Source organism: Paramormyrops kingsleyae, chromosome 13 (assembly GCF_048594095.1).
Source record: "Paramormyrops kingsleyae isolate MSU_618 chromosome 13, PKINGS_0.4, whole genome shotgun sequence".
Lineage (NCBI taxonomy): Eukaryota > Metazoa > Chordata > Actinopteri > Osteoglossiformes > Mormyridae > Paramormyrops > Paramormyrops kingsleyae.
Genome location: NC_132809.1, coordinates 12,168,949 through 12,186,717, shown reverse-complemented (window position 1 = coordinate 12,186,717; position 17,769 = coordinate 12,168,949). Strand labels below are relative to the sequence as shown.

General features: G+C 43.5%; 3 protein-coding genes across 12 annotated transcripts in view; 2 read left to right on the top strand and 1 right to left on the bottom strand.

The window, feature by feature from the left end:
• The first annotated feature begins 370 nt into the window (after window positions 1-370).
• On the top strand, window positions 371-6,313 carry spty2d1 (SPT2 chromatin protein domain containing 1). The gene is made up of 6 exons (XM_023842244.2): window positions 371-890; window positions 2,225-2,339; window positions 3,110-4,522; window positions 5,159-5,312; window positions 5,465-5,542; window positions 5,811-6,313. Exons 1-6 carry the CDS (start codon window positions 828-830, stop codon window positions 5,911-5,913), a joined length of 1,926 nt encoding a protein of 641 aa, XP_023698012.1. The 5' UTR covers window positions 371-827; the 3' UTR covers window positions 5,914-6,313.
• A 1,433-nt stretch (window positions 6,314-7,746) lies between these two features.
• On the top strand, window positions 7,747-14,558 carry uevld (UEV and lactate/malate dehyrogenase domains). Of its 2 annotated transcripts, none has more exons than XM_023842092.2 (12): window positions 7,747-7,919; window positions 8,149-8,233; window positions 8,622-8,687; window positions 9,418-9,581; window positions 9,679-9,820; window positions 10,835-10,926; window positions 11,027-11,138; window positions 11,238-11,408; window positions 11,737-11,910; window positions 12,365-12,449; window positions 12,539-12,662; window positions 12,823-14,558. In XM_023842092.2, exons 1-12 carry the CDS (start codon window positions 7,878-7,880, stop codon window positions 12,985-12,987), a joined length of 1,422 nt encoding a protein of 473 aa, XP_023697860.1. In that variant the 5' UTR covers window positions 7,747-7,877; the 3' UTR covers window positions 12,988-14,558. The 2 variants fall into 2 exon arrangements, with proteins under 2 accessions (XP_023697860.1, XP_072554312.1); XM_072698211.1 differs by having other exon boundaries at window positions 7,749-7,851.
• Window positions 14,555-17,769, bottom strand: part of LOC111859437 (USP6 N-terminal-like protein) — a 31,532-nt gene continuing 28,317 nt past the window's right edge. For all 9 annotated transcript variants that reach the window (XM_023842084.2, XM_023842083.2, XM_023842086.2 and 6 more), the window contains one exon: window positions 14,555-17,675. In XM_023842084.2, coding sequence (XP_023697852.2) covers window positions 16,450-17,675 — 1,226 coding nt within the window. In that variant the 3' untranslated portion in view covers window positions 14,555-16,449. The remainder of the gene's footprint in view (window positions 17,676-17,769) is intronic.

Here is a 17,769-nt window from a genome sequence, read left to right as displayed (position 1 = left end):
ATATCCATTTCGAACAACTGTCAACGGGATTTATATTACGTGGCATTTTGGACACTGAATGAAACTGAACCGATCTGAATTAGAGGCCAGTATATACTGGTCCAGTGCCGCTCCCAATATAACTGCATTACGCACTAAATTACTGGTGAGTATTGCAGACTCATAAGTATTTACTTTTCTTAAAAAAAACATTTGAAACTACCTATTTCACTCAATTTATATTTTTATTTTAAAAAGTAGAAAGTTCAGGAGACACCCGGTAAAGATCCTCTTACGTAACACAACTCAGTCACACATGCAACACATTGTGCGAAACATCGTGCGACTCGCATGGAACGCATACATTCACAGAATGCCAGCTCATGAAATGATTCAGGGAGGAAGTGACGCAATCGGGAGGATGACGTCAGACAAACGTCCACTGGACAACGCGGCCGGGTCTTAACCAAATTGCTACTAGAAGCTAGCCGGCTATATTTGTCACATTATACGCGAAGCTGGGTTAATTATTGGTGTCGCTGAAAGCCCCTGTGCGGGTTTTATATAGGCTGTCTTTCCTGGGCCTCGTTTTCATGTCATACCTTTAATGTTTGTTTTTTTGGCTGTTTTTAATTGGCTAGGCTGGCGAGTTGAATCGCTAGATAATTAGCTGGATGGCTAGCTAAACGTTAAAGCTCGCATTGGCTGTGCGGAGCAACGATGGCGTTTTAAATACCCGATAAGCGGTTGCTTTGCAATTCCGGGGTTGGTACGGGAGGGAGGGGGGACTCTAGCTAGCAAGCTAACGAGCGAGGATCGGGAGAACACCTTTTTTCTGAGCTACTAAAATGGATTTCGAAAATATATTAACGCTTGCCTCAGAAAACCAGGGCCTCAGCGCTTTGCCGACGGTGGGTATAGATACATTTAAGTATGGATGAAGATCGGTGTTATTCTCTAGGGCACTGAATGTGTAGATACCCAGGTAGTTCACTCTGCGTAATCCATCAAGTTAAATTACCAACTTCATATTCGCTGACGCCTGTTTGATCGAGGCACTCCTCCCCTTTCGGGTTTTGTATATGGAGTATGTTGTTCATGTCGTGTATAGACTCAAAGGCTTCTGTAGTTTTAAAATGCTCTTTCTGCAGTATGATTGTGAAAATCCAGTGTAGCTGCTTTAGAAGGGTGGGCGCTTTACGCCCCGCATGGACGCTTACGTCCCGCGGCTGAAAGATCCGTCCCCGGTACATTTTGCCATGTCAGTGGCATGCTTAACTCCGCTAATCAGGACCATGACAGAAGTTAGAAAGAGTCTGAAACAGTTTTCGTTCCTGTTAATAAAGCAGCGATCCTTACATGCTGTCTCGTTCCGTCGAAGCAGCTGTTAGTATCAGTCTGGGCGTTTAAGGCTCGCAGATCTTAAACGATGAATCAGGATCTTTATGAATGAATTGAAATGGAAATTACGGTAGAAAGAAAATGCCACCTTGATCTGTTTTCGTAAACTGACAACGTCTTCATCGTCTACTGGTTGCTGTTAGGCGTTTCCCAGTACAGGAGATCCGCTTGCGTATTCTGTTTTTCTGATCGGTATTAAGTGCTACTGTAACTTCTGTAAAGTTAACTGTCTCAGTTCATCGTTCAGGGTGGTAATTTTGTCTATTTAAAATTACCAAAACAGATTACATGTCGCCCGCCTCCCCTGCATAATTTATTTTTACTGTACGTATTTTCTTGTTTAATTGCAGAAGTTAATCTGTGGCAGAATAATAGTTCTAACACAAAAGTCAGTTCCTCTACTGGCTGTAATGTTTTTCAAAACGTTTGCAAAATCACAATGGCCTTTGGATTATATTCCCCTGTGTGTAAAATGAGGTTTGCAAAATAATGGTTTAACCCATGTCACCTGTTGCCTTCCCTCAGTATATATTTTTCTCCTCCCATAATGTCAAATATGCAAATGGTAAATCTTAAACCACCAAAAACTGTTTTTCTCCTCCACTTTTGCTGTCATGGCAACTGATTTTTTATTTTTTTTTTACATCACATCCAGATTTGTCCACTGTTAGTTTCCATAGAAACAATTCATTTGCTCAGAAGGGCGAATGCTGTAAATGTATTGGAAAGAAAATTGCTTAGACCGTCTCTCTGGTTTTTAGATGCCGAGTATCTTTCCGTACTTTGTCGTGTTGCGGTAACCCTGTTTGTTCTCTCTGCGTGCTGGTGCCTGGCTTCTCCACAGAAGCGTTACAGTCTGCAGGCGGGCCCTGCGAAAAAGCACCCCAAGGTTAAAGGTGTGGAATCCGCTGCAGTGCAGGCCTTCCTGAAGAAGAAAGAGATGGAGCAAAAAAAGAAAGGTACACAGAATATGCACCTCGCAAAGTCTGTCGTCCACCTTCATGTTATTACTGCTATTACTCGTGCTATGTCGTTATTAACATTGGGTTTACCAGTAACACTTTAGTAATAACTTGGTTACTACTGTAGTACAAATCATGGTTCAAATCATATAGTTGCTACAGTACTTGAGATAAAGGGTGCGTTGATTCATTAGTGATGAACAAACATGAGATCAGTATGTAACTAAAACTTAGTTTGTGGGTAATTAATACACAATTACAGACACTCCTCACTTAATGACTGATTTCCGTTCCTATCACTAGGTTGTTAAGCAAATTGGTCAATAAGAGAGGAGCCACCAATTTCCAGTATATCAAGCATACTGTACTGGTAGTGGGATTGTCAAGCATCTTTAGATAGTGTTTTAATGTTACCTTCGTACCATTATAAGCATTTATAAATATACTAAAAAATCTTACAACAGTAGTACACTGTAATAAACAGAGGAAATCAACCTAATGTATATTACTGAGGTTTGCGTATTGTACAGCGTCCAATAACGATGGGCCGGAGACCTGGTTGTAGGTCTGTGCGGTCCTTAAACAGGTAAGTCAGGAGTAAGGAGTGTCTGTAATAGTATAATTCTATATCATTTGTGCCCTCTCAAGTTAAGTGTTACTGTTTTATCTGATGCTACAGTTGCATGCTTTACGAAAGCATTTCAGGTTAAACTTAAAGGTACATGATTTTATCTGCATTTTAATTAGCCCATCTTGATGTGTTTTAGAGATGCAAAGCAAGAAACAAAAAGATGAGTTGTTGGCAAAGAGGGTGGAACTTAAGTCTGACCGGAAAGCTCGGGCGATGGCGTCGCGGACCAAGGACAACTTCAGGGGCTACAATGGCATCCCTGTGGTGGACCAGCCTAAGAAGAGGCATCCGAAGGGGCATCCAGTCCAGCAGAGCAAAGAGGACTTTGTGGACGATGAGGATAACTATGAATATTCACAGACAGACTCTGAGCCTGAGCTTGAGCCTCAGCCTCAGCCTCAGCTTCGGAATGATAAATCCCTCGCTAAATCCTCCGGGAGGCCCTCTGGCCCAGGCAGGCCTGTCCCGCCGCCCATGAACTTCGAAGATCTCTTGAAACTGGCCCAAAAGAAGCAGTTTGAGCCAGTTGAGCTGAAACCAAAAAAGAAAAGCGAGGAGCGACTCCGGACGGCCGAGGAACTGAGAGAGCTGGAGCTGGAGAGGAAGGCGAAGAGGCAGGATAGAGGGCGGGAGGCCAAGCCAGAGAGAGAGCACAAACCCCAGGGTAACCCCAGTACCTCAAAGAAGTGTTTACAGGAAAAGGATGCACGGAATGGCAAGTCTCACAGGAGCTCCTCCGAGAAGCTCCCACACCGGGGTTCAGGGAAGAAGCCCACAGCAGCAGCCTCTGGTGAACGGCCGCATGGGATTGCCAAGCCGTCTCAGGGAGACAAGCATGTGTCCAGCACCTCCAGTGCCTTAAACAGTAAAATTACAGCCAAAGCTAGTTCTCAGGCCCCCAACAGACCCCAAGGCCCGCGGCCTTTTCCAGGGCAGAAGCCCGTCTCCAGCAGTGACCTTATGCAAAAGCGGGGAAACCCCCCTGTCCCACCGGGAAAGACATCTGGATCGGGGACCTGGCCGGGTGTCACCTCCAGCCCTGCGCCAACCCGAACGCCAGCCATGGGCCAGACGCGACCCGGAGCGGGTGGCTCAGTCAGACCGAGTCCAGGCAGTGAACACACCAGGTCTAGTGTTGTAAGTGGCATCAGCAAACAAGTCAGGCCCAGCCAAGGCAACTCAGGAAAGATGACGTCCGCCACATCTGCTAGGTCAGGAACGGGGGAACCAATACAGTCAGCCCGGTTCAGTGACAATGGACAAATGCGATCTGGTGCAGGCGGCCCTCCCAGGTCGGGGATTCAACCACAGGCGCGTCCCGGTGGGAGTTCCCAGGTCCGCCCTAGCAATGGTGGAATTTGCCCTCCAGCAAACGGACCTGGGCGGCCATGGAGTGGCGCAGCCGGGCCTGCAAACAACATGGGTTCCGGCCCTGGGAGGCCCAAATGTACGGTGGTAGCTGAAACTATCTCGTCTAAAAACGTAGCGCCCAGACCTGGGATGCCATCGAGACTTCCTCCAGGTCACAGACCGGTGATGAGACCTCCAGGTATGGCTTCCCCTTATTTAATAGTGAATCACCCTTTTGTTGATGCTCTTGCTTTATGATATTGGGTGAGAGGTGGTTGCCTTTTTTTCTGTACCCTCATTGCCGAGTCACCATTTAATCTCCAGACAAAACACTGTCGAGAGACAGTGAGCATTCTCTTAGATCAGTGGTTCTCAATCCTGTTCCTGGTGACCCACCTGCCAGAATGTTTTCGTTCCAACCCTACCTTAATCAGGCTCAGATGGTCCTTAATAGACTAAAGCCGGTTTCAGACCGAACGCGGCGAGCACTACGCTACGCTCCGTGCCTATATACATCGTCGCTACTGACCGTGAGCCAAAATGACAGGAGAGAGTTTTGAAAACCACGCCTACTCTTTGTGCAGAAGCCTCGCGGCGAGCACAGCGCAGGCCGCGTTCGGTCTGTAACCAGCTCTAGCCTATTAAGGACCATATAAGCCTGATTTAAGATAGGGTTGGAATGAAAACATTCTGGCAGGTGGGTCGCCAGGAACAGGTTTGAGAACCACTGTCTTAGATTGATGAGTCAGCAGTGCTGGGTTTTTGTCGCTGGGTTTCATGCTTTGTTGAAGCTTGCATTGCTGCTTTTTATTGTACGGCTTTTTTTTTTATCTAGGTACAATGCTACCTCCAATTACATCCAGTTACAAACGAAAATATGAAGAGGAGGACTATGACCCTGAAATGGATGATTTCATTGATGATGGAGGTGTAGAACAAGACGAAATCTCCAAGCACATCAGGGAGATTTTCGGCTACGATCGGAACAAGTACGACAAGTGTTGTTTGTTTATAATACTCAATTATGTCTTTGTTACTCCTCTTGTTTCTTGTGGTGTTAGATGACATAGTGGTTTGTTTTGCATAAGGAAATACTTTGCCTTAACAGGCAAACATGCGGTTTATGTACGTCTTTTGTCAGATACCAAGAGGAGAGCGACTATGCACTGAGGTTCATGGAAAGCAGCTGGAAGGAACAGCAAAAGGAGGAAGCTAGAAGGTGAACGAAATGGGATGCGCTGCGTCTTTAAATGGGGGTGGGGTTTATTGTGGGCTTGCTGATGGTGTGGTTCTCTTAGCCTTTTGAACTCTGAGAGGCAGAAGAGCTGTTTTGGGTGCTTAGAGATACGGAGGAAAATAGTCATGAACGGGATAAGTTAGTTCTGAGAAATCACAAGGAAAAAGATGGGGTTTTTGAGGGCAGGGGATGAAAATGAAGGTCGTTATTTGCCATAGTGATCATTTATCTTTTTTTTTTTTTTTTTTAGCTTACGAATGGGCATCAAGGAGGATGAAGAGGACATTATGTTGGAGGAAGAGGAGAGAAAAAGAAAACTGGCGGCAGTGAAGGCGAAACGAAAGAAAATGTGAGGTTGTTAAAGAAGTGGAACACTGCCGATGTACCTGCTTTTGCTTCTGCTGTTGTGCTGTTTATTTCCTGAGGAAGGAGCTGGTTTGCACTATCAGAGAGACCCACTTTCAAAATAGATCTACACCCTATGAGGGAATAAAATATAATATAAGAATAAAGACCTGAGAATTGTTTTTATATCTATATAAAAAATTATGGAATTTCTGTACATTCAGTTGCTTTGCTTCTTGGAGAACAGCGTCTGTTTCCAGGTTATCCTCGTGAGCAGAATGCAAGAACCACGGCTGTTACCTATAGACTTAGTTTTATTAATGCAATTAATTTGATGAGACACATTTTGCCATTCTGTTAACATCTGTTATTTCTTGTTTATAAAAAAAAATGACCTTTCACTTTTTATTGGTGTTTCTTGCTTTGTGTACCCCCCCCCCCCACACCTTCCTCTAACTGGCCAACGTACAATACAATGCATTTTTCTCATTTGTGGAGACAGTTTTGTGTGATGGGTGTTACTGACGTGAAGGCTGCACAGCACTTAAACACTTTTCTGAAAAGTTCTCACTGCAGCTTATTGCGGTGTTTTGAAATCAATAATTTTTTTGTGGTAAAATTATATTCAGTGCATTTATAGATTTTCGTGATCTGCACTAACGCAGCGAAAGGTTTTGGGATTTGTGATTCAGCTGATGATTCACTTGTTAGTTGGGACGAAGATGATCCATGCAGTTTATCAAATTACGATCCTTAAACTTTAAAAGTCGTACTTAGGCATTCTGTTGGAAAAGGCTGATACTTTTGCTGCTCTGCTCATTCAGCTATTAAGCGGTCTCTGTTTGGGTCAGATTTCATGAAAATAAATATATTTTGAGGACATTTTTGTAGTCCTCTGTCCAAGTTGCCAATGATGATGGATGAGTGAATCGCTTCTTCAAATAAGTCTAACTTGAAATACACTGCCCGTCCAAAAAAAGGTCACCATTTGAATTTATATCAGCAAATACTTAAAAACCAATGACTAGATCATTATTACAGTCCTGCAACGTTATGCAGCAATAAAGTAAAGTCAGCTGAGTACCTGAATCTACTGAATGGCCAGGTTACACCTCCATCCATCATCAATGGATTTTTTCTTCCCTGTTGGCATGGGCATATTCCAGGACAAGAATGTCAAGATTCATTGGGTTCAAATTGTCAAAGAGTGGTTCAGGGAGCATGAGGAATCATTTTCACGCATGACTTGGTCACCACGGAGTTCTGACCTTAACCTCATTGAAGGTCTCTGGGATGTGCTGAAGGAGGCTTTATGGAGTGTTTCAACTCACTTGTCAATAGAGGATCTCAGTGAGAAATGAATGCAAATCTGGATGAAAATAAAGGATGAGATGTTGCATAAGCTTGTGGAAACAATGCCATGACAAATATGCACCATAATCAAAGCTAAAGGCGGCCCAACAAAAAATTCAAATGGCAACACTATAATCAAAATGTACTTTTGGATGCATACTGGTGCTGTATGCAGGCCCACTATTGAGGACATCGTCCAATTCCATTTTTTTTCTTTGGGGGGAGTTGAAGTGACTTAATTTCTAGTAAAAATTTTTGGTTTTATATATTACTTTTCTGTTTATACATTGACAGTCTTGCTAAACAAATTTGATAACTTTTTTATTCTTAGCTATAAAATACTACATAATGTTAAATGCTGTTTTATATAATAACCTGACAGTTTGCATCCAGCTTGTAGACAGAGATGCACGTAATGAGGGCGTACGCGCTGGGTAGAAGGCAATAGCTTATTAGACGGTATGTCCTTCCAGCATGCCGTAGTCGGTCGTGCCTTCGCGGAAGTTTGCATGTGTTTGCCAAGGTATTTGTGCTGTGGGCTGAGGTCTCATCGGAATCGCAAACCGGGCTGTTTCACCCGACGTGTTTAGGAGGTTAGTTTGCAAGTTGTAGGACAGCTATGGATTTATCCTCGGAACCAATAAAGAAAGTGCTTCTTAAGGTGGGTATCTAGCTGGTTAAGGTGAAATTTAGAGGGTAAATTAACTGCTCTACTTTATCTGAACTACTTCCAGGTATTCGTGAAACCAGATTTGTCAGTATCACTCACTGTCACTAGGCAGTTCGGCTTGTTTAAGAAGCGAATGTTATAGTGACGTCATCAAAGGAATTACGGTTTCGTTGCACAATGACGAGGCGCTACATTTTTGTGTTTTTAAATTATTTATTAGTACAAGTTTCGCGATTTGGCCATTGAGGAGCTACAGAAACTCCAAAAGGTCCACAATGGGATGATGCCTAATGTCGACACGTACAGTAAGTACGGATTCCCTAATACTCTTCAGAATGCAGTACTATCCTGTAAATTATCGGTGATTTGATGCAGCAGAATACACTAATCCACCCGCTGCCACATTGCTGTAGTCTGTCGTAGACCACAGCTGTGTTTTCGGACAGTATTTTCCGAAGTTTTGTTATGGGATATTAATAGTCTTTAAGATACCCCTACACAAGCTAATTGTTGCCCCGACTTTACATCGCTCTCCGTTTCCTGTAATGTATATTCAGTGGGTATAACTGGCTTCTGCCAGTATGCATTAACATTGCCCTCTCCTGTTCAACTCCTTAAATATTATTGTGGCTTTTGGAAAACACAGCGGACAATACATCAGTCGTCAATTTAATGTATGTCTTGTATGTGCAGCTTTTACAGACAGCTCCCAAAAAGACCTTCTGAAGCTTGTTGGAAACATTCCGGTCAGATATCAAGGTGAGCTTGACTAAAACTGGTGTGAGAAATATAGGTGCCAATGTTCTTAAAATATGTTTGGTCTTTTGTACCTCCACTGGTTTCCCTCTTAATGAACATGGTTTAAAAAGTAACAGGTATTATAACCATAATACATTCACAAAGCCATTCATGTTTTAATTTGTAACATTCAATTACAATGGAAATTGCTTTAACAGCAAATAATTTGCATTCCATGGATATTGCATCATTTTACATGTTACGTTATGGTCACTGTTGTCAGAAGAAATGTTTCATTAGAAGCACAACTAGGAAACTGTTTTGTAAATGTTTAAAGCCTCCAGTTTCCTCTCACGCTGGGGCTGGGAATCAGCCCTGACCTCAAAATTTGATTTGATTTCAATTCCTGATTTGATTCAGTTTTGATTTAATTCTGCTAAAACATCTTTTTAGAGAATCAATTCACCATATACATTAATGTTAAACATCAACAATGGTCAATGTTTAAGAATGATTTTTGAAATTTAACCAATAAACAAAATATTGTAGTCTAGTTATCACATAATGTCCATCACCATCTACTAAGAATTAAACAGAAAAGGTTGTTTTTAGGTAGAAGTCGGTATAAAGTCATAGAGAAAAGGCGTAAATTAGATCTATCTCGGGATTTCAAGAGTCGATATTTAATAGACAAAACCAGCATCGTGGTTAATCATCAAATGGACATTTTCTCTAACCCTGTCTCACATAGGCCGCTCCTACAACTTGCCCATTCTCATATGGCTGCTGGACTCCTTCCCCTTTACTCCGCCCATCTGCCAACTGCGCCCCACCCCCAACATGGTGATCCGGGAGGGGAGACATGTAGACGCACGGGGAAGGATATACCTACCTGCTCTCCACAACTGGGACCATGTAAGTGCCGTCCTGTGGCTGTCCATGATTTCGGAGCAGTTTGTTTTGTGCAGTTTGTTTACCAAGGTTGTGTTTTTGCGATTGGGATGTCTTACAGCCTAAGTCCTCTGTGAACAGCCTGATTAAGGAAATGATCGCCAAATTTGAGGAAGACCCCCCTCTCGCTTCAAAGCCATCACCAAGCACCGAAGACCCAACCGAGCTCCTAGCCTTCGTGTCAAACTTGAAGATCACTGAGGGTGAGTGTCCAGCTCCCCGAATTTTGCATATTCGACAGAACTTTGAAAGAGCTCTGTCGTCTTGGTCCATTGAAGCATCGGCAGTATTGGTCTCATATCAGGAGCCTTCGTATATATTCATATGACGCTCTTACAGCTTGAATCCTTTTGGTAACGTAGAGGTAGACACTAGTCATTAGTTAGTACAGTGGTTTTGCCGTTTGTCCCTTCAGCTAGTGCCCTTAACCTTAACTTCCAGGGACCCTACTGTCTGTTATATATTGCTTTGGATGAACTGTCTACTAAGTAAGTCAATGTACATAAAATGTAATACAGTTCAAACACAATAGATGCAGGAAACGCATGGAACCAAAAACCTGCCGAATGTTTGCTAGGTAGAGCCATTTGTGGAATGTAATAATTCAAGGGGGATCTACAGAAGATGCAGCACTTCCTGGTCACCTGCTTTTGGTATTGGGTCGGACTGCAGGGCTGCTACATCCTTTATGCAGGATTTGCAGTAATTCACTGCATACCTAGTAGTGCAGTGGCGGTGCCGATCAACCAATTAGGCGGCATAGAAGGGAGCCTAGGACGCCATCTTCTGAGGGGGCCACCAATCAGCACTGCGTGGGGGGCCCAGGGGCCTATACCCCCACCCCATCAATACATGCACCAGCATGTTGTTAGTTTACCTTGAACTCCCTTTTACTGTTTATTGTACCCCTTGGCTTCTTCACTGATCTTGATGTGTTTCTAACAGAACAGCTGGAGAGTTATTATTGTTCTGTATTTGTTGCACCTTGAATGGCATCTCTGCAGTACTCTGCAAATACGCTTTCATATTAATCTAGGTTTCACGCCAGAAGTCTGGCCTTCAAGCCTGTTCACTCCCAGTCTGTTTACCAGCAGACACTGTCATTTGACTGTTAAACCTACATTTAATTTTGAAATGGGAAGAAGCAATAGTCTGTTTTTAACTTGGATAATATCTGGTATTATGTGACACAGACCTCCATTTACTCGACGTTACAGGGGGAGGTAAGCTGGAACGGCAGGTCAATAAAGTAACTGTCGTTGGTGGTGGTGACCTTGGAATGGCCTCTGTGCTGAGTATTTTGGCCAAGGTAATATTTTCTCTCTTACCATGTGTAAAAGATAACGCCTTTTCTGACCTTTGCTGTTCATTGTGGCTTAACATTGATTTCTCACCTCTCAACATCCAAGTCAAAGGACAGCATAGACAAGCTGGTCCTTGTCGACCTCAGCGAGGCCTCTGCTAAAGGTGGGACGATGGACTTGGAGATGTTCCATCTGCCAAACCTAGAGGTGTCAAAAGGTACGCCCAGGAACTGAATCGATCTGCTCAAAAATGATAGGAGAGGTATTGCTGATGTAAGGACACCAGGTAACGTCCTTCTCTCTATCCTCGGACCAGATTTGGCGTCATCGGTGGGATCGAAGATCGTGGTGATGACTGCGAACGCGTGGAGCAATGAGCAGTCCTACGTCAGTGTTGTCCAGACCAACGTAGACCTTTACCGAGGCATCATCCCCAGCCTGGCTCGTTTAAGCCCCAACGCAGTGATGCTCATTGCCTCACAGCCAGGTGTGACTCCTGCTTGTCCCACCTCTCTCATGACTCACTATTACCTCAGATAAGGTGACCATTTTGCACCATATGGACATCAGAGATGTTTTAAGTTTCTCTTAGGCCATAATGGAGCAGTCGTCACTGTTCTCAACAGTAGTATAGTTTAACAATCCCTGTCTTACTGTATCTTCCATTGTGTCAGTCCCCCATATTCTGGTGATAGTATTGGCCCACTTCTTATGGTCGTCTCCTGATTGCCCTTCTGCGACTCAGTAACTATTCTAGTTTTCTCTCTTTTGGTACTTTCCCTCCTATCCCTCGCTTTTGGGCCTTTTCCTTCCAGTGGACATCATGACCTACGTAGCATGGAAACAGAGTGGACTCCCTCCTTCCCGAGTTATTGGTGCCGGTTGCAATCTGGACTCCGAGAGGCTCAACTACATCCTCAATGTGGAGCTGATGGCCCAAAGCATCGGGAAACTGGCCTTTGTTATCGGAGAGCTGTCTGACAATAAAGGTCAGCTTACTTCGCTTATGCAGACACAACAGTTCTGCCGAAATATAGATCGCTACTGGAGGTCACTCCTGCCCGTGGCAATAACCGTCCACAAATATGGAAGGAGACTCTCCTCCTCTGAGGCAATATACAATGCACATTTACATTTATTTTGCACACTAAAGGTATTTTTGCATATTTGTACACACTTATTTGTAATTCAGTGTTATGTCTCAGCTTATGCCTAGTGTCTGTGTATTCCTGTCGTTTATGTAAATGGGTTCTGCAACACAAAAATTTCCCCCTTGGGGATAAAAAAAATAATAATAATCTGAATCTGAATTTGAATCTGAATCATCAAGCATCCAGTTATGTTGCTGTGCTTAAGGTCTGTACATCACGGGGTTTAATATTGAAAGATATAAATGTTAAATATACCAGAATATATACAGATTATCAATGTGGTCTTTTCCAGTGGCTGTTTGGACTCCTATGGTGCCGGTGCCCAACTCCCACTCGGCACTGGTGACATCTGACGCTACCAAACCGCTGATAGACAGGTAAAGCAACGAAGGCTCACACAGTGGTCAACACGGGTTAGGGATTCCGTTTTGCCTGATGGTGTGAACGCCCGTGCGATATCTGGCAGAGCGTTTGACAAGCTGAAGGAGAAGGGCCAGCGCTCATGGTCGGTGGGGCTGTCCATCGCAGACGTCACCCACAGCATCCTGGAGGATAAGGGGAAGATCCATTCGGTCTCCACGCTGGCTCAGGTAAATATACATGTATTTATATGAGTCCCGTCCCTGCTCCGCCCACTGGCAGGGACTCTAGACCAGGTTGATGGTATCTCCTTGCCATGTGATCATTTATACGCGTTCCGATTGGTGGAATGAGGATGGGTATTCTAGGAAGTGCTCCTTTGTGTCTTAGGGTTGGTGTGGCATCGGGGCCGAGGTGTTCCTCAGCCTGCCCTGTGCGCTAGGTGGCACTGGGTCGGCACGACTTGCTGGCGTGGCATTGGGACCTGAGGAGGACACCAAGCTGAGGGAGAGTGCCATGACACTGAGCAACTTCCTCCTGCAGCTCAGGATCTAGCAGACTCCTTCGTCTGTCAACATGGACAACGATTTCCGTCGCCAATTCAGTCCTGCAAATGAGATTTCCAGAGGCCTTGCACTTCCCTGTTTTAAGAGCCGCAGTGAGGCTCTGTGGTTTCAGTTGATCTAGCAGCCTGGGTCAGAGGTTAACACCTATGTCACACTCGGTATGCCATGTGACGTTCATCCACATGGTCCACCAAATATAGATTCTGGAGTTTTTGAGTCCAGGTTAACACATTGTTGCCTTGATGTCTTTCATGGGTTTTATGTTATAAAATTGGGCCTCACTTGGTCAAAGACCTCAGAACATAAATGTAGTGTTTTTTTCAGAGGCCTGAGAATTTGTAGGGGGTTTCATTCCCCCAAGGTACAGGGCCCACAGTCCCTGATCTGCAACTACACCTCAGATTTCTGTGTATATGTAATCATTTAAAACCATAACTGAGAAATGTAGCATTTCCACTAGCTACCCATTACTTGAATAATCATTAAATGTACTGAATAATAATTAATATCAATATGGCAATAATAATATAACTTTAGTCACTTATTAGTAAATGGGGGGGGTGTTATATATTTTTTATATCAGTGCTGATCAGATTTTTTGGATTTACTAACCACCTAATATTTTTGACATGCATTACTGGGCTGCTTTGTTGGAAACCTTGGTCTTTACACTTAAATATATACATTTACAGTAATTTATGTACTTTTTATTATGCAATTAAAACCCACAAGATTGTGTGTCCATCAGTGGGGCACAGCGTGTTCTGCACGTCATAAACCTTGTCATGGATTTTTGGTAACATGCTATTTGATGGGGCACAAATACTTAGTAATGACTAATTTTCTACTGAAGTACAAATCATGAACAAATATAGTTGCTACTTGAGATAAAAGATGCATCATGATTCACTAATAATGAACAAACCTAAAATTGTGTAACTTGTGTTACTCATTACTTGTTCCTTCATTAGTTCCTTCATTAGATGAGAATTGGATATAGGAACAAATACAGTAACTGCTTGGGATAGAACGTGTCATGATTCGTTAATGATGAATTAATGTGAGATCAGTATGTAACTAAGACATAATTTGTGGTTAATAAACACATACGTAACAGTATAATACTATATTTGTGCACCATCAAGTAAAGTGTTTCCGGATTTTTGCACACTGAGAATTGTATGTTAGTCTTCGACGAAAACACCAAAGTTAATTCACTGAGCTGTTTTTTATGCTTTTTTAAGTCCAGTGTCTTTACTGATGGATTTGGAGTGAATTTAGCTGTCCCTTTTATGTGCTCTACATTATTTTAGGGTTAATGGCTTGTTCAGAAGTGTTACCCTGGCTTTTATGAAGGAATGTTTAATGTTGTCACGTTGTCTGTCTTTGTGGTGTGTCATGGTGGTTCCTGTATATCCTGTAACCTTCACATATTGTTTGATACTCGCACTGCAACATTTAACACCTCAGAACTGGTGTTCAGAATCTTGTATGTTTCCACTGAACTTTGTCTGTTGTGTTTGAGCATCAAAATGAGATTAAAGAATACAAACACACAAATTAGGAACTTTTCTTGCTTTCCAAACAACTGTGTTCATTACAACAGTACTTGCAATATTTACACCCTGAAGACCTCAGTAAAAGCAAAGGCTTTAGTTGGAGCCCTTGAACTCCTTAAGGAAGGAATGTACATCCATGTTAACACAGAACAGATGAATCTAAAGACACAAACTGGAAGCTCTTTACCTGGTTTTGTATGCAATACAAGGTGCAGAACAATTAAAAATTAAATTGGTACACGATATATAACCTATCACACTAATAAGCTAAGAAAGCAGCTGAAGGAAAACCTCAGGTATATTTCCTGCCATAAGCCCACTGCTTGTCTGCTATACTGAAACCTGCCATTACCAAAAGCTCGTTTTGTCTTTTGTGCGTGCATTTCTTATTGCTACTTGATCCAGTAAACAGTGAGGCCTTGTGTGCTCGCAACGTAAGACGTCCATATCTGTCATCTGAACATGCCAGGAGTTACGAACATATTTGTTGTTTTACCAAAGGCAGCAATTTAACATACTAGGAATTTCCAGTGAACTATGCGGAAAAAAAAAACTATGGCGAAAAAAAAACATATTTATATAAAAAAGATGTGCAAAACAAACTCTCCACCAGGTGGAGCTATAGAATCGCTATAATCAGGGGGCAGTATAATCTGGACAATTAAGTACAAATCCAAAAACTTTCTGTCTGTATGCCTCAATGTAAAAGACTGAATCCAACTTATGTGAGCTGTTCTGACTTCCACACAGCTAAATTGCTGCACAGTTAATCCAATTTCTTCCTACATTTAGCTAAATGACTCGCATCTTTAATTTTTACATAAACTTTGACTTCAGAAAATATGTACATTATTGCAACAAAAATATAATTGGCATAGTAATGCAAAATGATTTCAAATCTTTTAAAAACCTATGTGAGGACTGAACAGACAACCAAGAGGGAAATTACACAATAATATCTGGTGTCCAAATGTGATCTGGTGCATTTGCAAAATCAAAGACTTTGTCTGATGTCATTTTTTTTTTCTCCTGTGCGGAAAATGCTTGGAGAATCACACAGAGTAAGATCCACAGCAGCAGCTTTCAAACAAACTCCTCTGTGTATAAGGGGGATTGCCATTGTACCGGCAGACTCTGAGAGGACAGTTAATGGTGCCACGTGCCTGTCAATCACTGAAATCAGGACAACGATTGGTTGCTTTTGTGCAGGGAACCCACCCACATGAAACAGTGACTGTTGTCAGTATAGGCCCTGTTGATGAGTTCACGTGGCTACAGTAGAGCTGAAGCGAGGAACAATCGTTCCTCACTGACAACTGTTAATATTTGTTCTGAAGTGCCCTGATACTCTTAACTTTCTGCAGCAATATAATAATGCTAAGTAAATAAGACATTACTCCTACAAACAGGAAAAATACAGACTATAAAAAAGAAAGCACCAGTCTGTCAGGACACGGCACTGTACCATACAGAAACAATAATATCTACATACTTCGCTTACTTGTTTGTCACAAGAGCTTTGCTATCCCTAGAAAACCATTAATCACTGTTGTTTATTAACAAAACTATCCAAAAAAAGTTGAGCACATTTTCTTATTTTTTTCCTAGCTGAGAAGCGTTTTATCAAAGTAAAATGTTCTAAGTCTAGTCGCTGCAGGTCAACATTTTAAAAATCTATTAAAATATAATTAGAAAAGTCATTTACACTGAAAAGCATAGGAATCTGTACATATCAACCAAAACTGGTAAAAATCAGAACAATAGTTTTGCTATGTAGCAACTCTGACATTATAAAAAAATGAAGTATTCTCTTCCTTTGCTTGGTAAGATGGCAGTAGGACACAGAAGCTGTGGCCAGGCAGGTCCCAATATGCCAGTCCTGGGGTCGTGGGCTAAAACGTCACCGATTTGGGAAGCCGAAGGTCAGGGATGGGTATTTGGTGAAAGTCGGAGTCTGAATGGACCGATGGTACTCCCTTTGTTTCTTCTGGAGGTCTGGTGGCTGTAGAGGAACATGGTGGTCTTACCGCATCATCCTCCTCAATCAGCCGTCCTCCGCTCTGTTCGTCACTCTCCTCCATCTGGGAAAGCTGGAACCGAACCTGTTGTTCCACTAAGCAGGGAGGAAGGTTGGACAGACCTGTGTCATGCTCCAGTTTTTGCCTAGGTGGGAGAGGGGGGGCTGGCTTTACAGGTGCTGTGGATGACGTCTGTTCTGCAGTGGGTCCTTCTGGAAGGCCGCAGATCCCCAGATTTTCCTGAAGCTTCCCTTCCAGTAAGGAACTCTGGGGAAGGGCAGATGCGCTCTCCAACAGCTGAGCCAGACACTTATCCTTTTCCATGTCCCTCCCACAGTTGTCATGCTGGGTGATGTCAGAGGGGCAAATTTCTGTTGGACCCTGGACGCCTACGATATGTACTGAGTTCCCGCTCGGGCTGTGTGGGGCTCCGGGCAATGAGGAGACGGGGGGGTCTCCAGAAGGGGACACGAGGTAAGAAGCATGTTGTCCTGAGATAAGGGGACTGCTCCTTGTGGAGGCAGAGAGAGCAGTGTCTGCTTCTGCAGATGTCTCCACAGAGAGAGGAAGGGCCAGTGAAGCATCTGACATATCTGAAGACCCCAGATCCCCAATGCCAACCTCAGGCGGCCAATGAGGAGGCACCCTGTCCTCTAGTACTTCCTTAATTTCTACAGGCCTTTGGCCCTTATCTGGATCATTCTCATCTGACCCCGGGATATTCTCGAAGGAGTCCATACCAGATGGTTCCCTGTCCCCATACCCCTTCTTAGTATAGAGGTCTTTGTCCCTTGAGCTGGGTGGAGTCAGAATCCCAGGCGGAAGCTCATCCGGTGCATAGGATCTCTGTTGGTGCACCTGCACGGGGTCAGGCGAAGGCAAACTGTAAGAGTCCTCATCAGCAGGGGTGGAGTAGTCCCACTGGCCACTAGGGGGAGGACTTTCAGCAAGCACAATGGCATCCGATTCAGGAGCCGGCGGTGACATCGGCTCCTCCCCGACCGGACTCTGTCCGTTGGCAGCCTGGGGAAGCTTCATAGGCGTCAACAGCAGCGGCAGCTCGATTCCTAGGGTCCTCTTGGGCAACTCCTCAGCTTTGGCTGGAAATGACAACGGCAAGGAACGTTCACACCCCTGTGTATTTATGGTCACAGGTTGTCACACCTGTGTGTGACATTCACTCTCACAGCGACA